Raw genomic sequence first — 26,166 nt, 5'->3', positions numbered from 1 at the left:
AATTTTTTGACATTTTCTATGTGACAAACATTTTACCAGGTGCTTTTTGGTGACATCTCATTGAATCCTCATCATGTTATGAAGCATATAATATTTCTTCCTAATTTATAGATCAGGAAACCAAGGTTGACATGGCCAGGAAACTTGTTCAAAGTTTCTTGGTAAGTGGTAGAACTGGAATTTGAGCTAAGTCGGTCTGAGTTCCAAATCCACCACCCTACAACCATTCGGTTCCTATTGCAATAACCTGAAACTGATTTGCCATCTTTAAGAAGTATTTCTAGGTCATAGTGGATGAGGAGTGAAGAAGTCAATTCATTATTCACTCCTTGGGTCCCACCTTAGACTTTGCCTTTCTGGTAAGCCTTCCTACTCCAGTCAGGGTTAGATTCTTCTCCTTCTGGCTCACATAGCATACTGTAGTTCCTCTATCATAGTTCTGAGCACATTGCATTGTGATTATACAGTGACTGAAGATGTGAATGGGATTGGATTAAAGTGTTCCATAATCCAATCCACACATTGGATTAAAGTGGTGCCCAATTTCTAATGTTCACAGGTGCTTGGAAAAGCAAATGGCAGTCATCTCTGGAGGAAGGAAATATTCTAGGCTTTACATTGTATTTGCAAAGAATTTTTAAGATACCAGCTACATGAGAAAGAAAAGAGCTAGAAGAACCCACAGAAACAACAGTAAAAATAAGAAAAGAAAAGAAAAAGAAAAGAAAAAATCCAAATTCTGTAAAAGAGATCTGCTTACTATGCTGAAGGAGATAAAAATCTAAATTTGAAATTTGAGGAAGTTGAAACTGGTAATTTAAAAGTTCAGGAGGCAAAACAAAATTTAAAAAATTAAAATGGAAAAAGCAACATAGCATTAATACACACACACACACACACACACACACGTATATATAGGAAACAAACAGAAATTCCAGAACTGAAGAGTGCAGTAAACAAAATAAAAATTCAACAGATAGACTTGTCAAAGAAAAACTTCAGCCAAGTTAAACTTAAAGGAGTTTAACTGAGCAATGAATGATTCACAAATTGGGCAGCCCTCAGAATCATGGCAGATTCAGAGAGACTTCAGATGTGCCTTGTGGTGAGAACAAATTTATAGACAAAAAAAAAAAAAAACAAAAACAAAAACGGGGGGGACGTTTCATACAGAAATTGGAGGTGAGGTACAGAAACAGCTGGATTGGTTACAGGTTGGTGTTTGCCTTATTTGAACACAGTTTGAACACACAGCAGCCTGTGGACGGCTGAAATATGGCTTCTGGGAATGGCCAAGACCCAACTGTTGTTACAGGTGCATACTCCTAAGTTAGGTTTTCAGTCTTGTCTGCCTATTAAGCTAGGTTATGATTTGTCCACAAGGACTCAAATAGAGAGGTACAGAGTTCTCCTCAGGCTATACTTAGTTCACTTTAACAGGCTTGATTTCACCTTAGACACACCTGAAGAAAAGTTATGTAAACTGGAATCTAGGTCAGAAGAAACTATAAGAAATCAAGCATGAAGAGACCAAAGGATAGGAAATACAGAAGAGGGGACTAGAGGCATTGAGGATTCAGTGATAAGAAAGAACAAATATGTAATTGGTGTCCTAGAAGGAGAGTGGAAATAAAGGAGGCAGCAGCCGTATTTGAACAGATAATAGCTGGGAATTTCCTAAAATGATTGAAAGACATTTATCCATAAATCCAAGAAGCATATTCCAAGCAGTGTAAAGCAATCCACTCCTACTTAGATACATCAGAATAATGCTGCAGGAAACCAAAGATAAAGAGAAAATCTTAAAAACAAAACAAAAGAATCGCCCAGATACCTTAAAAGAATTAATAAACTGACACCTATTTTCTCAGAAGCAACAATGACAGTCAAGAAACAGTGGAAAAATATCTTCCACGTGTGAAGAAAAGTAACTGCTAAACTGGAATTCTACCCTCACTGAAAATATCCTTCAGAATCAAAGTGAAATAAAGATGTTTTCAGATAAATAGAAACTGAGGAAGTTTGCCACTAGCAGAACTCCTTTAAAGGAAATTGTACAGGGTTCTTCAGGAAAAAGGGAAATGATCACAGATGGGAGGTCAGAGATGGAGAATGGAATAAAAAATAATGCAAATGGCAAATATGTGGGCAAATCTAAGTAAATGCTAACTATAAAATGATAGTAATAATAACTCATGTAATGTAAAATATGTAGGAGAGAGAATTAAAGTACATAATAGCATATAGATCTAGAAGGGACCAAATAGAGTTAAATTGTTCTAAGGTCCTTGAGTTTTCTGGGAGGAGGGTAAAAGTATCAACCAAGATTAGACTTTGCTAAGTCATGAGTGCACGGTAATTTCTTTGGTAAACACTAAAGAAATAGAAAATAGTTTAGTCCACTATGGGAGGCAGAAAAATAATAGTTAAGGGAATTTATATCCTCAAAACAACAATTAAGGGAATTTATAGTCTTAAAAGCATATAGAAGAAAGGAATAAAGGCTGAAAATTAATGAACTAAACATCCATCTCAAAAAACTAGAAAACTGATAGCAAAACAAATCCAAAGAAAATATAAGGAAGATAATGAAAAAAATAAAGTTTTAAAAAGGATTTTTATACTTACTTTTATTTTTTAAATTATTTTTTATATCTTTAAAGGAAAATTTCTAAAATAAAACAATCACACAATAGAGATGATCAACCATGCCACGTTTTGGCTCTTGGAAAAGACTGATAAAATTGGTAATATCTGGTGCGACCAATAAAGGTAAAAGAGAAAAGGCATAAATAGTAAATATTAGGCATAAAGGGAACTTTAATACAGGCCCTAGAGATGTAAAAAGATAATAAGAAGACATTATGAGCAACATATGTCAAAAATTTTGAAAATTTAGGTGCAACATGTAAATTCCTAGAAAAATACAACTTACCAAAACTGGAAAAGGAAACAGAAAACCTACGTAGTTTTCTACCTAATAAAGATAGTGAATCTAAAATAGAAAAGCCTTCCAACAAAAACAAAACCAAACAGAAACCTCTTGGCCCAGATGGCTTGATTTATGTAATATTCAAGGAAGAAGTAACACTCAGCCACACACACACACAAAACCTGATGTAAAAATGAGCAAATGCAAAGAACTAAAAATAGAATTACAGTTAGACCTAACAATCCCATTACTAAGTATTTACCCAAAGGAAAATAAACCCTTCTACCAAAAAGACACCTATACCTGTATGTTTATTGCAGCACTATTTACAACAGCAAAGACATGGAATCAACCCAGGTGCCCCTCAATGGTGTGGAATGGATAAAGAAAATGTGGTACAGGCTGGGTGCAGGGGTGCACGCCTGTAATCCCAGCACTTTGGGAGGCCAAGGCAGGTGGATCATTTGAGCCTAGGAGTTCGAGACCAGCCTGGGCAACATGGTGAAACCTCGTCTCTACCAAAAATACAAAAATTAGCCAGGTGTGGTGGTACGCACCTGCAGTCCCAGCTACTCAGGAGGCTGAGATAGGGGGATTGCTTGAGCCTGGGAGGTTGAGGCTGCAATGAGCTGTGATCATGTCACTGCACTTCAGCCTAAGTGACAGAGTGAGACCCTGTCTCTGAAAAGACAAGAAAAGAAAATGTGGTACATATACATCATGGAATACTACACAGCCAGGAAAAGGAATGAAATCATGTAGTATGTGGCAACATAGATGCAGCTGGGGGTCATTATCCTAAGTGAATTAATGCAGAAACAGAAAACCAAAAACCACATTTTCTCACTCATAAGTGGGAGCTCAACACTGAGGACACATGGACACAAACACGGGAACAGTGGACACCAGGGATTCCAAAAGTGGGGAGGGAGAAGGAGGGCAAGTGCTGAAAACTCCCTATTGGGTACTATGTTCACTACTTGGGTGGCAGGATCATTAGAAGCCCAAGCTCTAGGATCTTGCAATATATGCATGTAAAAACCTGCACATTCACCCCTTGAACCTAAAATAAAAAATGAAACAAAACAAAACAATGGGCAAACGACTTGCATAGACATTTCTCTAAAGTAGATATATAAATGGCCAATGAGCACATGACAAGACACTCAATACCATTAGTCATCAGGGGAAATTAAATTCACAATGAGATACCACTTCACACTCATGAGGCTGGTTATTATTTAAAAACTGGAAAATAACAAGTGTTGGTGAGGAGGCAGAGAAATGGGAACCCTCGTGCTCTGCTGGTGGGAATGAGAAATGATGCAGATGCTGTGGAAAACAGATGCTTTTGTGGTTCGTGAGCCTGATGATTGGGTGTTCATGTATGTGTGTGAGATGTGCTACCCTTGAACCTTGTTATGACGTCAGCACATTACCCATCTGACCTGGAAAAAAAAAAAGAGAGAAGAAAACAGTTTTGTGGTGCCAATTTCACTCCTAGGTATAAACCCAAAGAACTGAAGGCAGGGATTCAAACAGCTACTTGTACACCAATGTTCATGTCAGCATTATTTACAAAAGCCAAAAGGTGAAAACACATCAAATGTCTATCACCAGATGAATGGATAAACAATGTGTTAAATACATACAATGGAAATACCATTCAGCCTAAAGAGGAATGCAGTTCTGATACGTGCTACAACATAGATGAACCTTGACAACATTATCTCAGGCAAGAAAACTGACACAGGAGGACAAGTATTATATGATTCCATTTATATGAGCTACCTAGACTAGGCAAATTCACAGAGACAAAGGAGAATAGAGATTACCAGGGGTTTAGGAGAAGGGGAGAATAGGGAGTTACAGCTTAATGGGTACAGAGTTTCTGTTTGGGATGCTGAAAAAGTTCCGGAAGGTGTGGAGCAATGGAAACACCCGTACATTTATGGTGGGAATGTAAATTGATAAAACTCTCTGGAAAATAATTGGCATTATCTAGTACAGCTGGAGACACATATGCACTCTCTGATGTAGCGATTCCACTCCTACGTATTTATCCTAGAGAAGTGGGTTTCAAAGTGAGATCCACAGATGCTTGGAGGTCCCAAGTCCCTTTCAAGGGTCCTGGAGGGTCAAAACAATTTTCTTTTTTTTCTTTTTTTTTTTTTTTTGAGATGGAGTCTCGCTCTTGTTGCCCAGGCTGGAGTGCAATGGCGCGATCTCGGCTCACTGCAACCTCCACCTCCCAGGTTCAAGCAATTCTCCTGCCTCAGCCTCCTGAGTAGCTGGGATTACAGGCGCCCGCCACAATGCCCGGCTAATTTTTTGTATTTTTAGTAGAGACAGGGTTTCACTATGTTGGCCAGGCTGGTCTTGAACTCCTGATCTCGTGATCTGCTTGCCTCGGCCTCCCAAAGTGTTGGGATTACAGGTGCGATCCACTGTGCCCAGCCAACAATTTTCATAATAATACTTGCCCTTTTCTACAGTGCTTTTTTTTGAGACAGTATTTTGCTCTTGTCACCCAGGCTGGAGTGCAATGGCACAATCTTGGCTCACTGAAAGCTCTACCTCCCGGTTCAAGTGATTCTCCTGCCTCATCCTCTCGAGTAGCTGAGGAGGTGTGCACCACCACCCTCTGGCTAATTTTTGTATTATGAGTAGATACGGGGTTTCACCATGTTGGCCAGGCTGTTCTCAAACTCCTGATCTCAGGTGATCCACCTGCCTCGGCCTCCCAAAGTGCTGGAATTACAGGTGCAAGCCACTGCGCCTAGCCCACAGTGCTTACTTTGATGGTGCAAAAGCATTTGTGGGTAAAATTGCTGGCACCTGTGCACGAATCAAGGCAGTGCCATTAATTATATTAGTATCCTTTATTCTTCACTGCCACACACTCACAGTTTAAACCAAAAAATTAAGTTTGCTTAAGAATGTCCTTTAATGAAGAAGTAATTATTACTTTGATCAAATCTTGACCCTGAGCAAATGCCTTTTTGGCACTCTGTGTGATGAAATGGGAAAGAGATACAAATAAGGCAGTGATGTTGCACATCCAAGGGCGAGGGCTGTCTTGAGAAAGAGCATTGTGTGGATTATTGAGGTGTAAACTGAATTAGTTAGCCAGGCTTTTTTTTTTTTTTTAAACGAAACACCATTTTTACTTGACAGACCATGATTATTCAAAGACAAACCATGATTATTTAAATTTGAATTTTTTTTTGTTCTTTTTTTTTTGAGACGGAGTCTCACTTTGTTGCCTAGGTTGGAGTGCTGTGGTGCGATCTCGGCTCACTGCAAACTTCGTCTCCCAGGTTTAAGCAATTCTCCTGTCTCAGCCTCTCGATGAAATGTTTTCTTGATGTTTCCTTGAAAATGAATGAGGTAAGTCTGTCACTTTAAGGAAAACAAATGAGATTAATTGTTGCCAATAATAAAATTTTGAGCTTTCAAACTAGAACTAGAATTTTGGAAAACTTGTGTCCACCACTGTGAGCTTAACAACTTCCTAATCGTTCAATGCTTTTCTGAAGATATCAGTAATGATGTTAGCAAATGTGATTTTTTTCTTTTTTGAGACAGGGTCTCACTTTGTTGCCCAGGCTAGAGTGCAGTGGTGCAATCGCTGCTTACTGTAGCCTTGACCTCCTGGGCTCAGGCCATCCTCCTACCTCACTCTCCCGAGTAGCTGGGACTACAGCTGTGCATCACCACTCCTGGCTACTTTTTGTATTTGTTTGTAAAGATGGAGTTTTGTCATGTTGCCCAGGCTGATCTTGAACTCCTGGGCTCAAGTGATCTGCTCGCCTCAGCCTCCCAAAGTGCTGGTATTACAAGGTGTGAGCCACTATATCCAGCAGCAAGTGTGATTTTTAAAAATATTGTATAGTTTGGAAGATCTACACAGCTTAGTAAAGCAATATTTTCCAGATGACCACCAAAATCACCAATGGGTAAAAAATTTATTGAAATTTTTTGTTTTGGAAAATGGAGTTAATCTTTATTAAAAAATTAATTATGTTAACATGAAATGAGTTTTTTTGTTATTTGGAAATTAATAAATATATTTTAAATTTCTGTTTTAATTTCTTTCTTTTTTTGAGACAGGGTCTTTCTCTGTCACCCAGGCTGGAGTGCAGTGGCACGATCGTAGCTCCCTGTAGCCTCAAACTCCTGGGCTCAAGGGATCCTCCCATCTCAGCCTCCTTAGTAGCTGGGACTACAGGCGTGCATCACCACGCCTGGCTATTTTTTGTGTATATATTTTTTTAAGAAATGGAGTTTCACCATGTTGCCCAGGCTGGTCTTGAGCTCCTGGGGCTCAAGTAATTCTCCTGCCTTGGCCTTCTGAAATGCTGGGATTACACACATGAGCCACTGTGCCCAGACTGTTTGAATTTCTAATATGGTAAATATTGATGAATATAACCAGTAACATGTTGATAAAATCATTTTCTGGGGAAAAACCAACAGCCTGATATGTAGCCTTTGCCGATTCTGTGGTGTAAATATTCCCACTGCGACTGATGTCAAGCTACCCATGGGACTTCCTAGAGCATGGGATTGGGAAGAGATAGGCTCTCATGAGCAGGTGCAACCTGGCTCCAGCACCACTAATATAATCCACATTTAAAAAGCCCTCTGAGTCCTCAATAATTTTTATGAGACTAAAGAGGTCCTGAGACCAAAATGTTTAAGACCCACTGCCCTAAAGAAATGGCTATATTTGAGCACCAGGATATACGTATCATGTGATCTGAGAGACCAAAATAGACGCCCCCTATCAACTAAGACCCTAAGGCTAAGGAAACAAAAGCTATCTACAGGTTGAGGGTTCAGAGCTTGGCTGGCCTGATAATTTTTTTCTTTGAGACAAAGTCTTGTTCTGTCACCCAGGCTGGAGTGCAGTGGCAAGATGATGGCTCACTGCAACCTCTACCTCCCGGGCTTAAGGAATCCTGCCACATCAGCCTCCCGTGTAGCTGGTACCACAGTCATACACCACCACACCTGGCTAATTTTTGTGTATTTTGTAGAGACAGGGTTTCACCATGTGGTCCAGGCTTGTCTCGAACTCCTGGGCTCAAGCAATCTGCCTGCCTTGGCCTCCCAAAGTGCTGGGATTTATAGGCATGAGCCACCGTGCTCGGTCTCAGCATGGCAAATTTCTAATCTCCTGTGGCTATAGGAAAAAAGACCCTTGCTAAACTCCCTAATAATAGGGCCTGTCAGGCTGATTTACAACCCAGGCCACTACAACTCTGATTGGACAGAGGACTGGCCTTACAAACATTCTTTTCTGATAAGTTATTGCAGACATAAAGCCAGTTCCAGCCAGCTTATAGAGGCTGTGCACAAACTCTCTTTGTGTCCTATATTTCACCTTTTGACATAAAGAGCAAAATTCCACCTCATTTAATATTAAAACCCGGCCCACACTTTGCAAACCGGTATCACCAATAAAGCTGTCCTGCTATTCAGCCATCCTGGTGGTCTTTCGGATGACGATCATGTACAAAACGGTCATAGCAGCCATGTCTATATGCAACATGGGTGAATCTTAAAAACATTAACAATATTGGGGAAAACAAGCCAGACTTGAGTAAATATATATGATAGGATTCCATTTATATGTAGTCCACAAATACGCAAAGCTAAACATTATTGTTTAGGAAAGATGTATGTTACATACATGTTTTTCCATTGTGCATGTGCTCAGTTCCACTCATAAGTATGTATAGCTTCCCCCAAACCTGCTGAATATATATATAAATACAGGCCTTGTGAAGCATGAAACCCAACCTGTCCTTCCTCTCTTGGAAGAGAGAGTACCTCTGATCCATGCTGGAGGCTGTCTTTCTGTGCAGTTTGCAAACTGCTATCACCATTAAAGCTCTTCTTTTTACTATTTAGCCATGCTGGTGGTCTTTTCAATGACCGTCATGTATAAAACAGTCATAGCAACCATGGCTACATGCAAAATGTGTGAATCTTAAAAATATTAACCCTACTGGGGAAATCAGACTCATTACATACTATAGGATTGAAATTATATGAAAGTCCACAAATAGGCAAAACTGAACATTATTGTTTAAGAGCATACTTTGGCATTAAGTATATAAAGAAAAGCAAGGAAGTGATTGCTATAAAAGTCAAGAGAGTGGTTTCCTTTAGGGGAGGAATGGGTTGTGAGTGGGAGGGGCATGTGGAGTACTTTGGGCGTGCTGGCAATATTTTATTTCTTCACCAGCTCAGTGTTTTTTGTGGGGTTTTGCTATTCCATAATTCATTTATCTGTACATTTATTTTTAACATACTTTTTGATATTTGTGTTTTATGTGACAATAAAAGGTTTTAAAAATTGAATTATACCAGGCCGGGTGCGGTGGCTCATGCCTGTAATCCCAGCACTTTGGGAGGCCGAGGCGGACGGATCACGAGGTCAGGAAATCGAGACCATCCTGGCTAACACGGTGAAACCTCGTCTCTACTAAAAATACAAAAAATTAGCTGGGCTTGGTGGCGGGCGCCTGTAGTCCCAGCTACTTGGGAGGCTGAGGCAGGAGAACGGCGTGAACCTGGGAGGCGGAGCTTGCAGTGAGCTGAGATCATGCCACTGTACTCCAGCCTGGGCGACAGAGCGAGACTCTGTCTCAAAAAAAAAAAAAAAAAAAAAAAATTGAATTATAACAAACACATGCCTCCTCTGCATGTTAATTGGAAGGACACCTCCTCTTCCTAGCTCCAGCCCTGCCCCAACTGTGGTCTCTGCTAAATAAAGGTTTATTCTACTCTGCAGAACATCTTTCATGGTCTTTTCCTGCCGCAGGCTTAGTTTCAAGATGGTACACATAGTTTCGTGGAGTTCCTCTATGTTTGTTTAAAGGCCATTGGAAACTTTCTCCTAATTGCCTACTGAAATCTAGCCTCTTCATTTTCAGCAAGCAATACTATAGCACACAGAGTTTTGTTTAGTTAACTTAACCACATGTGATAGGCATCTTTTTAAGTCAGCCTTTAAAATTTTTGCAGAGGATTTCATCATATGGATGTATTACAATTTATTGAACCAGCCTCTGCTGATGGATATCTTGGTGCTTGGACTTTTTTTCGCCTAATGAATGAGCAAGACAAAGGCCCGTATCTCACTGGACTGAGCTCTGTGGGGATGGTGCCCAGGTCTAATTGCTAATGCATTACAGCTGTAGCTAAGCACCTGCCATAGAATGGGAAATGATTGTGGAATGACTGAATGAAGACTGAGCGAATGAAGCATATTATACCAGTGCGAGCTTTGTGCAAGCCCCTACAAAGTAGCAGATAGGAAATGAATAGAGCCCAGTGGTTTAGGTCTGAACCAGCGTGGATTTAAATCCCATCACAACTGCATGACGTTAGGCAGCTACTTAATCTCTTTGCTTCAGTGTCCTCATCCGTAAAATGGGTGTAATAATGCCATCTGCTTCAGAGGGCTGCTGTGAGGATTAAACAGGTGAATAAATGTACATAAATGCCTTTGCTTGGAGCAAGCACATCAACATTCATTAAATAGTAGCAGACTTTAACTCACCCCAAATGTAAAAGTGTAGCAAGGACGATACTAGTATTGTGGTGATAACACAGAAACCAGGTTCTTCTGGTGACTGCTTTTGTGGTGGTGGTTGGTTTGATTTGTTTCTGTGAGGTCAATTTCGCTTCTGTAGAATCAGCTGTTCTCTTACAGAGAATATTTATCCTCAGAGTCTGTCACCATGGAGACAGTCAACAGTAGAGAATCCAAGGTAGATCACCTCTCCCTAAAGCCTGAAAGTGAACTCTTGGGGCCGTTTTATTCTCTGAGGTTAGCAAGGAGTCATCTACTACCCATTCAGGAGGCCAGCTGGGAAGACAAATAGGCACCCCAAACTCAGCAACTTCATAACACCTTCCTCTCCCCCTGAAGCCTTAAACTGCATCAAGTCAAAGAAACCTGGGGCAAATCCTTAACATGTTTTTGACCGCAGTAAATCCACAGCCACTCTCTACTCCGAGCTGGCAGATTGAGAGCAAGTATTCAACGAAAGTGCTCACTGGAAATTGGATAGAAGAGAGGAGAAAGGTAAGGAAACGAGAGAGGTTGGAGAGAGGGCTCAGGGAGGACTGATGGGGAGAGGCAGGAGTGAAGTTCATCACTATTTTCAAATGGAGGGCAGCAGATGATTGCATCTTAAAAATGTGTCATTGGGGTCTTTGTTCTCTACAAAGGATAGTTACATTCAAGCAATCATCAATATTCACGCATTTTGCATGGTTTCTGTGACGGTTTTATACATGATGGTTATTGAAAAGACCACTGACACTCTCTTACAGATATAATAGGGGCATCGAAAATACGGTAACAGGGTGTCAATATAGTTGTGCCTTTCAGCACTCTTCTCAGTGAAGTGTTTCTAGGCGTCTGGATATTTTCTGTCCTTAATTCCTTTGTACCTTGATTTGAAGAACATTTGCTCTCCTCATTCTGGCCCTTCCCAGAATATGGTACCTCCTGAGGCCAGCTTGCCACTCTCTGCGCTGATGTCCAGGGATTTGCTGCTGCTCTCTGGCACCTTTCCACAATCCTGCCCTACTAATGCATTTCAATTTTTACTTTTTTTTTTTTTTTGAGACAGAGTCTCGCTCTGTTGCCCAGGCTAGAGTGCAGTGGCATGATCTCGGTTCACTGCAACCTTCACCTCCCAGGCTCAAGTGCTTCTCCTGCCTCAGCCTCCCAAGTAGCTGGGATTACAAGTGCATGCCACCATGCCCAGCTAATTTTTTGTATTTTTAGTAGAGATGGGGTTTCACCATGTTGGCCAGGCTGGTCTTGAACTCCTGACCTCAAGTGATGTGCCCACCTTGGCCTCCCAAAGTGCTGGGATTACAGGCATGAGCCACTGTGCCTGGCCTCAATTTTTGCTTTCAAACAGAACAATTTGGCTCTTGATTTTCCTCTGTGTTTTAAAGGTCTTTGGAAAATACTTTGCCTGAGTTGGCAAAGTTTCAAGTTGGCATACTTGAAATTGAATATCTTCATTTGTGTTTGGCAAGACTGAGCCACTTAAAGTTTTTCAGAGACATCTAGACTTCCCCATGTCTTCTTGGGAAGTGGGCAAGGAAAAGAAGGTGTAATAGAATACTCAGCTTTGGTATGGAGAAAAGAAGGGAAGGTTAAAGGCTGTTTTCCTGGAGAACATTAGTAATCACCACCTCTCTGGCCGGATACAACCTTCAGTCATCATCAGCTACAAATGTACTTGGCCTTGTTTGGTGAGCAGGTGTGTGCAAGAGAGGTTCCAAAAGCAAGAAGGACTGGTTGAAAATACCTTCAGGTGCCCATGGGTGATGCAGTACTCAGGGATATTATGGGCTGGTCTCACACCTAGAGAAGATTGCATAAAAATAATGGAGTTGGAGTGATGTCAACAAGGTAGCAGACTAAGAAGCTCCAGGTTCTCATTCCCCATGGAAACATTAAAGAAAAAACCATGAAAACATTATATGAGCTCTGGAAAACAGTCAAAGATATAGAACGACCAATCAAATGCCCAATCAAGAAAAAGACATATTCAAAATGAATAGGAAATTCCATGATGTTTCTACTTGTCCTTTCCTACTACCACCCCAGCACAGCACAGCACAGTCTGCATTTTAGGGTAAGTGGCAGCTCGGCTCCAAGTTCCCTCTTTCAAATCCAGAGTGAGTGGAGCAACATTTGAACCTGTCTGGGGCTGCCTGAGGGATTGCTCTCTATTTCATCTAACTTGGAGCTCAGATGGGAAAAGGTGGCATAGTTCAGATCTCAGCTGGGAAAAGCCATGGAAAGCAATGGCAGGCACAGCTAGTGAAAGCTGCCAGGGGATTACAGATCTATAAATATCTGGGGCAAGAGATTATGGATAGAGGAATAAAATACAACATCTGAAGTCGAAGAAAAAGCAGGGGTGAGACTTTTTTTTGGAAATTAAAACATTTAAAAGCAGCTGTGTATGTAGGGGAATTAAAAAAAAAAAAACCACATGCAGGTCCAGGCAAGATGTACACCAGAAAAGAGTCGAGAATATTTTAAGCCTTCATGTTGGGCTGACCCCAAGACTCAGAACATTATCTGCTAGTTAGAAAAGGTCTTCCCTGCACAGAGCCAGTCTACAAATACTGGAAGATTTGGCTGCTTTTCAAATGCCCAATTTTCAATGAAAAATCACCAGACATACAAAGATACAGAAAAAAAAATGGCCCATCCAAAAGAAGAAAATAAAGTGAGAGAAACTCTCCCTGAGTAAACACGTGCATCAAGGTACTAGTCAAATACTTTAAAACAACCATCTTAAATATGGACAAATAGGTAAAGGACACAAAGAACTAAAGTAAATCAGGAAAACAATATATGAGCAAAATGAGAATATTAAAAAGGAGATTGAAATTATAAAAGGAGTCAAACCAGTTTTAGAGCTGAAAAATGCAATAACTGAATTGAAAAATTCAATAGAGGGATTCAGCAGCAGATTTGAATAGGCAGGAGAAAGAATCAGCAAATTTAAAGGCAGTGAACAGAGCCTAAGGGACTTATGGGACACTATGAAGCAGATCAATATATGCATTAAGGGAATTCCATAAGGAGAAGAGAGAGAGAAAGGGGCCAAGAGAGTATTTGAAAAAATAATGACTAAAATATTCCCAAATTTGAGTAAATACATAAATCTACAAATCCAAGAAGTTCAATGAACTCCAAGTATGAAAAATCTAAAGAGACCCTCATTGAAACACTTTATAATTAAGATATTGAAACCCAAAAACAAAGAGAGAATCTTGAGAGCACCAGGAGAAAAGCAACTCATCAAGAACACTGGCTCCTCAGTGAGATTATTAGGGGATTGACAGATGTGGTGGCTCATGCCTGAATCTCAGCACTTTGGAAGGATAAGGCAGGTAGATTGCTTGAGCCCAGGAGTTCGAGACCAGCTGGGCAACATGGTAAAACCCTATGTCTACAAAAGATATACAAATTAGCTGGGCACAGTGGTATGTGCCAATAGTCCTAGCTACTCAGGAGACTGAGGTGGGAGGATCACCTGAGCCTGGGAGGTGGAAGTTGCAGTGAGCCGAAATCATGCCATTGCACTCCAGCCTGGGCGACAGAGTGAGAGTGAGGCCCTGTCTTAAAAAAGCACAAAAAAACAAAAACAGATTATTAGGGAATTTTCTCAGCAGAAACCTTGGAGCCTGGAAGGCAGTGGGATAATACATTTAAAGTGCTGGTAAAAAAAAATACTGTTATCTGATAATTCTGTATTCCACAAAACTGTCTCTTAAAAAAGAGGGAGATGTTAAGACATTCTCAGATAAACAAAAGCTGAGGGTGTTTATTGACAGTAGACCTACCTTGCAAGGAAGACTAAAGAGAATCCTTCAGGTTGAAACAAAAGGACATTAGACAGTAACTTGAAGCTGTACAAAAATATAAAGTTCTCCAGTAAAGGTAAATATGTAGACAAGCTTAAAAGCCAGGATTATTATAATTTTGGGATGTAACTCTACTCTTTATTTTTGACAGAATTTAGAAGACAAATGCATAAAATTATGAATCTATGTAAATGAGTCTGCATTATATAAAGATGTAATTTGTGCCTTCAATAACATAAAGCAGAGGGAGGCAGAGCTATAAAAGAGTAGAGTTTTGGTATACAATTTCAGTTGGTCGCAATTTAAAATATGTTGTTATAACTGTAGGATATTGTGTATAATCCCCATGGGACCCACAAAGAAAATGCCTATAGAATATTCACAAAAGAAAATAATAAGGGAATCAAAATGTGGCCCTCAAAAATTGAACACAAAAGAAGATAGTAAGACAGCAAATAAGGGGCAAAAATCTACAAGACATACATAAAACAAATACTAAAATGGCAAATATAAGTCCTTCCCTATCAGTAATCACTTTTAAATGAAAATGGATTAAACTTCCAAATAAAAGGTATACATTAGCAGAGAGATTTAGAAAACAGGATCCAACTATATGCTGCCTAGAAGAGACTGACTATAGATTGAAGTACACATGTTAAGTTGAAAGTGAAAGGAAGCAAAAAGATATTTTCTGCAAATAGTACCAGAAGGGAGCAGGTATGGCTAGTATCAGACAAAGTAGGCTTTAGGTTAAAAACTATTATGAGACAAAGAGGGACACTATATATTGATAAAAGGGCCAATTCACCAAGAAGGTACAATAATTACACACATGTATACACCAAATATTAGAGCTCTGAAATATATGAAGCAAAAATGGACAGAATTGAAGGGAGAAAGAGATGGCTCTACAGTAATAGTAAGGTACTTCAATACCCGACTTTTAATACTGGATTAAAAAAAACAGAAGATCAATAAGGAAATTGAGGACTTGAACAACCCTATAGACCAATTGGACCTGACAGGCACTCCACCCAACAAAGGCAGAATACGCGTTTTTTTTTTTTTTTTCTCAAGTACATATGGAATATTCTCCAGGATAGACCATATGTTAGACTACAAAACAAGTTTTAATAAATTATAAAGATTAAAATCATACAAAGTATCTTTTCTGATCACAAATGAAATGAACTTAAAGATCAATAGCAGAAGAAATACTGAAAAATCCATAAATATGTGGAAATTAAACAACACTGTTTTAAAAAAAATCAGTAAAGAGAAAAATCACAGAAAAATTAAAAAATAATAATGAAAATACAACATACCAAAACTTATGGAATGCAGTGAAAGTACTGTTAAGAGGGAAATTTACAGCTGTAAACACATTAAAAAAGAAGAAATATCTCAAATTAACAACCTAGCTTTACACTTTAGGAAAACAGAAAAAAAAAAAAAAAAGAACAAACTAAATGCAAAGCTAGCAGAAGGAAGGAAATTAAAGATTTAGAGAAGGGATAAGTAAAATAGGAAAAAGAACAACAACAGAAAAAATCAATAAAACCGAGTTGGGACCGGGTGCGGTGGCTCACGCCTGTAATCCCAGCACTTTGGGAGGCCGAGGTGGGCGGATCATCTGAGGTCAGGAGTTTGAGACCAGCCTGGCCAACATGGCGAAATCCCGTCTTTACCAAAAATACAAAAATTAGCTGGGTGTCGTGGTGCATGCCTGTAATTCCAGCTACTAGGGAGGCTGAGGCAGGAGAATTGCTTGAACCTGGGCGGCAGAGGTTTCAGCGAGCCGAGATTATACCACTGCATTCCAGCCTGGATGACAGACAGAGACTCCATCTCTAAACAAACAAGCAAGCAAACAAACAGAAAACCAAGTTGGTTTTTTGAAAAGATCAATAAAATTTACAAATGTTTATCTATATTGATAAGGGAAAAAAAGAGAAGAGATGCAAGTAACTAAAATTAGAAATGAAAGTGTAAAATAATTACCAACTTTTTTCTGACATAAAAAGATAATAAGAGAGTACTGCGAACAATTTATGCTAACAATTGGATAACTTATATAATTCTCCATGAAATGGAGAAATTCCAAGAAATATACAATCTATCAAGACTGAATTATAAAGAAATAGAAAATCTGAATAGATCTATAACTAGTGAAGAGATTGAATTAGTAATCGAAAATCTCCCAACAAAGGAAAGCCTAAGACCAAATGACTTCAGTGGTGAATTCTAACAAATATTTTAAAAAGAATTAACATCAGTCCTTCTCAAATGCTTCCAAAATATTGAAGAGGAGGAAATAAATTCTAACTAATTTTATGAGGCCAGCATTACCCTGATACTAAAGATGAAGACATCACAAGAAAACAAAACTACAAACCAATATTCCTTATGAATATTGATGCAAAAATCCTCGAGCAAATAGTAGAAACCCCAATTCAATATTATATTAAAAGGGTTATATACACCGTGACCAAGTGAGATTCATTCCTGGAATGCAAGAATGGCTCAGGGCTGGGCATAGTTGCTCATGCCTGTAGTCCCAGCACTTTGAAAAGCCGAGGCGGGCAGATCAGTTGAGGTCATGAGTTTGAGACCGGCCTGGCCAACATGATGAAACCTCATCTCTACAAAAAATACATAAATTAGCTGAGCATGGTGGCACGTGCCTGTAGTCCCAGCTTGAAAATGACTTGAACCTGGGAGGTGGAGGTCACAGTGAGCCGAGATCTCACCACTGCACTTCAGCCTGGCCAACTCTGTCTTAAAAAAAAAATGGTTTAGTATATAAAATTAACCAATATACTAGAGTGAAGGAAAAAAAAACTACATTATCATCACAATGTAGAAAAAGCATTGGGCAAAATTAAACTTCTTTTTATAAAAAAAAGCATTTGACAAACTAGGCATAGAAGGCCTCAACATAATAACAAAAACCCACAGCTAACAACACTCAATGGTGAAAGATTGAAAGCTTTTCTTTTAAGATTAGGAATAAGACAAAGATGCCAGCCTTCACCACTTTTGTTCAACATAGTACTGGAAGTTCTAGCCAGAAAAATTAGCAAAGAAAAAGAAAAGCTTCCAAATTGGAAAGGAAAAAGTAAAATTATCTCTCTTTTTGCAGATGGCATGATTTTATGTATAGGAAACCCCTAATGATTTTATATATAAGAAACACACACACATGCACCCACACACAAACTGTTAGAACTAATAAATGAGTTAAGCAAAGTATGCAAAAGTTGGTTGTGTTTGTAAACACTAACAATGAACTCTGAAAAGGAAATTAAGAAAACAATTCCATTTACAGTAACATCAAAAAATAAAGTATTTAAGAGTAGGCTTAACCAAGGAGATGAAAGACTTATATACATTGAACACTACAAAACACTGCTGAAAAAAATAAAGAGGACATAAATAAATGGAATGACACCCTGTGTTCATGGAAGGAAGACTTAATATTGTTAAGATATCAATACTACACAAAGCTATCTACAGATTCAATGCAATCACTATCAAACCCCCAGTAAAGTTTTTTTTTGCAGACATAAAATTCATCCTAAAATTCATATAAAATCTCAAGAGACTCCAAATAGCCAAAACAATCTTGAAAAAAAAAGAACAAAATTGGAAGACTCACATTTCTTGGTTTCAAAACTTACTAAAAGCTACAGTAATCAAGATAGTGTGATACTGGCATACAGACAGATACATAAACCTATAGAACAAAAGAGAGAGCCTAGAAATAAACATTTGTATATATGGTCAAATGACTCTTGACGAGGATCCTAAAACCGTTCAATGGGGGAAAGGACAATTTCTTCAATAAATGGTGTTCAGTAAAGTGGATATCTATGTGCGAAAAAATAAAGTTAGACCCTTCCCTAATTCCATACACAAAACTGAACTCAAAGTGGATCGAAGAACTGGATGAGACCTAAAACTACAAAACTCTTAGAAGAAAACATAGGGGGCTGGGTGTGGTGACTCATGCCAGTAATCCCAGCACTTTGAGAGGCTGAGGTGGGAGGACTGCTTGAGGAAAGGAGTTCAAGACCAGCCTGGGCAATACAGCAAGAACCCATCTCTTTTTTTTTAAATTAAATAAAAAAAGAAGAAAACATAGGGGAAAATTCTCAGGACATTGGCTTTAGCAAGAATTTCTTGATATGACACCAAAAGCACAGGCAACACAAGAAAAAAAAATAAACTGGACATCATCAAAACAAAAAACTTTGCACCTCAAAGGACACTAAGAACAGAGTAAATGACAACCAATGGAGTGGGAGAGAATATTTGCAAATCATATATCTGATAAGGGACTAATATCCAGAATATGTAAAGGACTTCTATAACTCAACAATAACCAAAGACAAGCAACCTGATTAAAAAATGACAAAGGAGCTGAATAGGTGTTTCTCCAAAGAAGATGTACAAATGGCCAATAAACACATAAACATAGTCAACCTCACTGATTATTAGGGAAATCCAAATCAAAATTACAATGAGATACCACTTCACCCTTTAGTATGGCTAGTATCAAAAAACAGAAAATATCAAGTGTTGGTAAGGATATGAAGAAATGGGAACCCTTGTGCCCTAAATGATACTGCCACTGTGGAAAACAATATGGGAGTTCCCCAAAAAAATTAGACATAGAATTACCATATGATCCAGCAACTACACTTCTGGTTGTACGCCTAAAAGAATCAAAAGCAGGGACTCAAAAAGATATTTGTACATTCACATTAATAGTAACTATTCACAGTAACCAAAAGTTGGATGCAACCCAAGTACCCACTGATGGATGAATGGATAAACAAAATGTGGTGAAGTGTATCATGGAATATAATCAAACCTTAAAAAGGAAGAAGGTTCTGACACATGCTATCAAATGGATGAATTTTGAAGACATTATACTAAGTGAGCTAAGACAGACACAAAAGGACAAACATTGTGTGATTCTACTTACATAGGGTGACTGTAACAGGCAAGTTCATACAGAGAAAGTAGAATGATGGCTGCCAGAGGCTGCAGGGAGAGCAGAATGGAGAGTTGGTGCTTAATGGTTACAGAGTTTCAGTTTTGCAAGGTAAGTAAAGTTCTAGAGATGGATGGTGGTGATGGTTGCACAACAGTGTGAATGTCACTGAACCGTAGAGTTGAAAATAGCTAAAATGGTAAAAAAATTTTAGGTTGAATATATTTTACCATATTAAACTTTAAGAAAACTAATTAGAGAACAAAATGCAATTTGAAAAGTGAGAGAGTTGGAAAGAATGAGGAACAAAGAAGAGAAAGGGAGGGCCGGGCACAGTGGCTCATGCCTGTAATCCCAGCACTTTGGGAGGCCAAGGCAGGTGGATCACAAGGTTGAGAGATCGAGACCATCCTGGCCAACATGGCAAAATCCCCTCTCTTCTGAAAATACAAAAATTAGCTGGGCATGGCAGCCCATGCCTGTAATCCCAGCTACTCAGGAGGCTGAGACAGAAGAATTGCTTGAACCCGAGAGGCAGGGGTTACAGTGAGCTGAGATTGCACCACTGCACTCCAGCCTGGTGACAGAGTGAGACTCCATGTCCAAAAGAAAAAAAAAGGGAGGAGGCAAAGAGGATAGAGGAGAGAAGAGCAGGGAGAAAGGACACAGGTGCGGATGATGAGAAGGTGACCAGGGGAGGCAATGACAGCTCTTCCCAGGGGTGCCGGATGGCAGGCTTCCCATCCCCGAGCAAGCTTTTTCCTGTGTTGGGCAGGGTGTCCTGGGGTTTGCAAGCTTTTTCCTGTGTTGGGCAGGGTGTCCTGGGGTTTGCATTTACCTTTTCCCTACCCATCTTCTGATGGCCCAGGAGGTAAGGGGACCCAGCAGAAGTTTGAGAAGTGGCATCTCCGAGGTTTTCCTGAATATTTGGTCTTTTCCAGTTCACCAGAGACACTGACAAGACACCCCAACCCATTTACAGAAAAGAATACGTCCCCTTCCCAGACCACAGACCAGACCAGATCTCCAGGTGGTATGGGAAGAGGAAAGTTGAGGTAAGAGGGAGTGGCAACTGGGACACTCAGGCCTGGACCACACCCAAAGCTCAGGGGACACCAGCCAGCTTCTTATAGGCTTAGTACCCTCTTGGGGGAAAACAGGAGTAGTCTCATTAATACCCTCCCAGCCTGGGGGCTGCAGATAGCACTAACCAGTAATTACCTGTGTGGGCTGATGATCTGTTTAATCTCAAACTGGTAGCATTCCCTCCAACCTATATCCCAGCACCTGGATCACACTATTCCAACAGAATATAGGCAAAGAATGCAAGAAACAGCAACCAAAAGGTAAATGATGCATATAGTCAGGAATCACATAAGGCACTGCAAAAGCAGCTGGCAGTGATGTATTTGGACAAACAGTGTTGTGTATTATCTGTGCTCCAGCTTCCTGTTCTTTCGCATGAAAAGTCAAGCACCATTCATACACTGTATTGACTGGGCACCTGTCTGGGAATCATGGTGTTCCAGGTGTTGGAAGCAGAGAGCAGGGCATTGCAACCTCAGAACATGCCCTCCACACCCAAGGAGGGGCATTTGAGACTATTATTATCTTTAGCAATCCCACTAGTGAGTATATAGGAGACAATTATTAACTTGACGTGCCAGAGGCTGAGATCCTGGCCCTTCCAGGAACAGCAGGGAAAGCCGTCTCCTACAATAACTCCTGTGGGTAGCTCCCAGCAGGCACACCCTGGGGAGAGCAAGCTTGTAGGTGCTCACCCACTGGGTGCGCAGCTGTGCTCTGTCCCCACCACACTCTGGGAGTTCCCTTGAGTTGTTTCTTTTGCCAGCCTGCTGCTCTTATAAACGATTTCTGTCTCCCCACTCCCACCCCACCTGACCCTACTATACCTGCTTCAACTCAGGGTGGCAGCAGGGAGACACGGATTAAGGTAGTGGACATCTTTTGGAATTGGGGCATTTTAGTGCTTGGAGGGACCCAAGAGATCATTCAGCTCAGTGGCCCGAGGTGTAAAGTGTCTTTTTAAAAGCTGTGTGGCTTGTCGGTAAGGGATGAAGCAAGCTGCTGCTCTGCAAATCAGGCAAAGAATGTCCTCAGATTCCATTCCTTACCGCCAGAGTCGCCTATTTGCATTCTGCATTTAGGGATCCATGTCAGGATAAGCAGCAACAGATTTTCAGCTCTGTGCTGGCAATCCCAGACGACTCCCTCATCCTCAGACTACACTGACCTCTCCAAGCAAGCTGATGCTCTGGGGCTGCTGAGCTTCACCAGTAGTGTGCATTAAAGACACAGATGAATTTTAGCATTAACAAGTCAAAGTTAGAACCCAGGATCTGGGGCTCTCAGCCTCCAACCATCCGTGTATGTGAGGTATTGACCCTAGTTTTCAGTACATCGTAGAACATTTAGATAGCCTTTGGACCCATTGCAAGCTCTGACTAAGAGTTTAACATACAGTCTGGTTAAAATTAAGAACTTTACCCCCCCTCCCCAGCATTGTCTTCTTCAACAGAACAGACGATTGAATATTCATTTCTTTTTTCTTTTCTTTTCTTTCTTTTTCTTTTTTTTTTCCTTTTTTTCTTTTCTTGTTTTTTGAGATAGAGTCTCTCTCTGTCCCCCAGGCTAGAGTGCAGTGGTGTGAGCTTGGCTCACTGAAACCTCGGCCTCCTTGGTTGGAACAATTCTCCTTGCCTCAGCCTCCCAAGTAGCTGGGATTACAGGTGTGTGCCATCACACCTGGCTAACTTTTTTGCGTTTTTAGTAGAGATAGGGTTTTGCCATGTTGGTCAGGCTAGTCCTGAACTCCTGGTCTCAAGTAATCTGCCCACCTTGGCCTCTCAAACTGCTGGGATTACAGGTGTGAGTCGCTGCACCTGGCCCTGAATATTTATTTCTAAGGTTTCTGTTCAAATTGCCTGCTTGTGGGATGGGGTCCTGAACATAACCCTGATTCCACACAGCTGCTTCAACTCTGTCAGCTCTTCTGTTTGCTTCATGTTGCCCTCCTTCTCCTAGGACAGCTTCCTTCTCCATCTCCCACTCCCACTTTGCTCTTCCTTCTTAGGCAAAAATGACTCTAAAGCCCGTATCCCCAACCGCCTCCTTTATCTAATTCTCACATACCAAGCCAATATTTTCTCTGCCTTAAATCACCCCAGGGTCAAGTAGTGGACACTAGAGAACACCCCTAGGGCCCAGAGCCCACAAAAACTATTCACACCATCCAGTCCTAAACTTGTCCACCCTGCCTCGCCCAATGGTTCCCATGGAAACCACAGTAAAGGCTCTGGTCCCTGCCCCCGACCTTGTTCCTTCTGCCTCCCAACCAGAGACCAATGCTGGTTCTTCCTGATGTGGCCCTGCAGGGCACGGCGTGCCCTTCCTCTTGAGAACTGTAAGTAACAAGCTCTCCTTTCAAAGGTAGCTGTCTCTGCGGCTGTCACTTTCCCAAACCCGAATAAGGAAAAATCCCAGGCACACAGTAAAGACAGCAGGACCACACCCCAAATCAAGAGAAACTGCAAGAAAATTCCTCCTGGCCTCTCTACGTCCCATGCCACGAGGCTGCTTCTGCAATTCCCTCTGTTCATGGGAAACCCTCCGAGTCACTTGGGCATTACAAATACACTATGGGGTACCTGGTGATGTGGATCTTGGGAATCCTGCTTAATGTCTGTGCCCACCCCCCTTGTCTTCCTCTGGCATTGTGATCTGACTTATTTATGGGGCCAATCACTTGAAATATTGGGTGCAGCCGGCATTTCCAGACCATAGCAGACACAGGCCTCCCTGTCTGCTCCAGACAAGAGGGCAAGCATGGAAATCAACATTATGCCCCCTTGTAAATCAGTGCAGTTCCCCAGGATTCCCTTCTGGGCCCAAGAGGATTTTCTTAGGAAAAGCACTGATTCAGGCAAACATCCCAGAGTAAGGAGAACATGGCTTTCTTCTCCCTGTAAATTACTCCTCACCAAAGAAATCACTCCCCTAGTTTCCAGCTGAGCGAGCTGTAAATCCTGTGCAAGAGAAGGCAATTTATGGGGTGTTCTCTGATTCTTCCCACAGTAACAGACTGAAATATAAGGCACACACGTCAGGCTGGCTTTCACCATGTTGTCCTTGCCCTTAGGAACAGGCTTGGATTCATGAGACTTGAGACAAATCAGGCTGCAATTTCAGATCACAAGTGAGGTGGTGCTGACTCTTCCCATTCAGCAGGATGTCCTGGCTTTGATTTTAATGTGCCACCATAGCTCATTCTAGGAATGAATTGACTTGGCATGGGACCGGCCACGCAGAGAACTAACTGCAGCTAGCTGGGATGTGTTTGAAAGTGGGATGCCTCAGAGTGGGATAAACAAGTGTGTTTCTGAAGACCCTTTGCCAACCCACGGATGCCCACTCTTTCCATCAGCACCACAGACCCCTACATGTGGCAGCTCCAGTCTCCACCATGGCCAGGCGGATGCTTTGCTCCTATCAGTAACGAGCCCACTGTGTCTATCCTTCCAGGGGCTCCCTTACAAACACCTGATCACCCACCACCAGGAGCCCCCACATCGCTACCTGATCAGCACCTACGACGACCATTACAACCGGCATGGTTACAACCCGGGGCTGCCTCCACTCCGCACTTGGAATGGACAGAAGTTGCTGTGGCTGCCAGAGAAGTCTGACTTTCCCCTTCTTGGTACTTTTATAATTCAGAGTATTCCTCTGCGTTGGTCTGTAAAGTTGCGCAGACCAGCGGAGCTGTACCTGCCTCATACAGAAGGAGCCACACAGGTGACCCTGGCTCCAGGAGAGCAGCGGATGACATAGTAGGGGCTGAGTTCTATCGTACCCTCAGGGCTGCCTCCTGTCCTTTCCCTTTGACCTGGGGTAATCTTGGCTGTGTAATGAAGCCATCGCCTGTGCCCCATGGTGGTGGGCTTAGAGCGCAGGTGGCAGGGAGCAACATCCACGCATCCTTCTTCCCAGTCCTATTTACTACATGAATAATGACAATATTTCCCAGGTAGTGCCCCCTACTGCAATGATAACAAACACTGAGGAATTTCTGGCCTCGGGGAGTTGACATCCCGGGGGGAAACAGATAAGATGCCATTAAAAAGTAAGAACACTTAAGATCACATAGAAAATTTTAGACAGGAATGTGCGCTATGGAAAGAAAACAGGTAATGGAGAGAAAGTGAGGTGGTGAATTTGTGAACCTCCTTTGGTTCACAAATTCCTCCTTGGAAAAGTGAGGGATGGTCTTTGTTGAGGAGATAGAGTTGAGTTGGGAAGAAGGGAGCCATACAGGGATTGAGGGGGAGGGCATTCCAGAGGAAGGAACAGTAAATGAAAAAGTTCTAAGACAGGAATGGAGGAGGATCATGTAGGGGCTCATAGGGCACAGTGAAAGGAATGAAATTTGTCCTACCCACAATCCCAAGACTTGGAATGCATTTTTGTAGGAGAGTGCCTTGATCTGATTTACATTTCAAGCCATGTCCACCCTAATGAGGACACAGAGCAGTGCCAGCTCTTTGTGGTCCTACCTTTTGATGTAAAGGGACATAGGTCAGAGGATGAGCTGCTGGTTACTCTGCATTACTTTTGCATGGGATTCTTCTCAACATCACTCTCAATGCACACAGCTTCCTTCCCGACAGGGGTGGGGCAATTACTCAGGACCAGCGAGGCCGTGCACAACCAACCATGGGGCTGACTTTTCCAAGGCCCCCGTGGCAGAACCTGGTCTCCCCTGAGCACTTGGGATGCAGGTGCACCTTGAGACCGCCAGGGGCTGGCTGAACCAATGCTCTCTGCAAGGCTCCTTCCCTCTGGGGCTCTGCCAGCCTTGGTCCCTGACAGAGCAGCCTGGGAAAATCTCCAGGGCCCCTGCTGCCCAGTCTCATGGCCATTTAGAGCAAGACTCCTTCTGTAAGCCCCATTCAAATGGACCTTGGTTTCTCTTGCAGCTCCCCCTACAAACTATGGACTCCATGAGCAGCTCAAGCAGAGACAGCTCACAGCCAAGGCTGGCCTGAAGCAGAACACTTATGCTTCATCCTACCCCAGACCACCGTTGTGCGCTATGTCCTGGAGGGAGCATGCGATCCCGGTCCCTCCCCATCGCCTGCATCCTCTCCCACACTTCTGAGAGCTGCCACCCCAGTAGCAGCTCAGATAGAATCAACTGGAGACCACAGCATCACTGGACTTGCCAGACAACAAGTGGCGCAGATAAACTCAGAGTATGAGATCTGGCCCGTCAAAGGTGCTCTCAGAATCATCATCTGCATTTGGCAGTACCTGTCCCCTCCTCAAAACCCACAGGTTCCTTTCTTTTCCATCCCACAATTAAAGACCTTTGACACTATTGCAGGGCTATGTACGTGCACAAGACAGATTCAGACTGTCAGAGAAAACAGGAAGGGCCCTTAAGTTGCACCCTGTTGTTTCAGAGGAGGGGAAACTGAGGCCCGGAGAGGTAATGTGACTTGCAGAAGAGTCTACTCCCATGGAGGAAATTAATCTGATGATGAAACCCATCATGAAAACTCCACAGAATGACCGAATGTGGTTCCCAGGAGGGCAGTGCTGCAGAGCTGGCGATGGCAAAGGACCCCAGCTTGTCCGTCATTGCCGAGGCAGAGGAAGGCGTGCTCTGGCCCCGTGGGGCTCAGAAGAAGGGGAAGACACATTTCCTTTGTCTCTGAGCTCGCAAATCTTTGTGTGTGTTTTTTTTTGTTTTGTTTTGTTTTTGTTTTTTTGAGACGGAGTGTCGCTC

General features: G+C 41.7%; 1 protein-coding gene and 1 non-coding gene across 4 annotated transcripts; both read left to right on the top strand.

The window, feature by feature from the left end:
• Window positions 1–4,277: 4,277 nt before the first annotated feature.
• LOC129024005 (small nucleolar RNA U13) lies at window positions 4,278–4,381 on the top strand. The gene has a single exon (XR_008497006.1). It is a non-coding gene; the product is annotated as a small nucleolar RNA U13 (small nucleolar RNA).
• A 6,297-nt stretch (window positions 4,382–10,678) lies between these two features.
• Window positions 10,679–25,757, top strand: CFAP107 (cilia and flagella associated protein 107). 3 transcript variants are annotated; one of them, XM_054485143.1, is made up of 4 exons: window positions 10,679–11,036; window positions 20,300–20,413; window positions 23,901–24,078; window positions 25,355–25,757. In XM_054485143.1, the coding sequence occupies exons 1-4, from the start codon at window positions 10,926–10,928 to the stop codon at window positions 25,534–25,536; spliced, it is 585 nt and encodes a 194-aa protein (XP_054341118.1). In that variant the 5' UTR covers window positions 10,679–10,925; the 3' UTR covers window positions 25,537–25,757. The 3 variants fall into 3 exon arrangements, with proteins under 3 accessions (XP_054341118.1, XP_054341139.1, XP_054341128.1); XM_054485153.1 differs by lacking the exon at window positions 10,679–11,036 and adding an exon at window positions 19,354–19,469 and having other exon boundaries at window positions 25,355–25,748; XM_054485164.1 differs by lacking the exon at window positions 20,300–20,413 and having other exon boundaries at window positions 10,696–11,036; window positions 25,355–25,754.
• The last annotated feature ends 409 nt before the right edge of the window (window positions 25,758–26,166 follow it).

The sequence above is a fragment of the Pongo pygmaeus genome, chromosome 1, assembly GCF_028885625.2.
Source record: "Pongo pygmaeus isolate AG05252 chromosome 1, NHGRI_mPonPyg2-v2.0_pri, whole genome shotgun sequence".
NCBI classification, from domain to species: Eukaryota; Metazoa; Chordata; class Mammalia; order Primates; family Hominidae; genus Pongo; species Pongo pygmaeus.
This window is presented reverse-complemented; position numbering and strand designations above follow the sequence as displayed.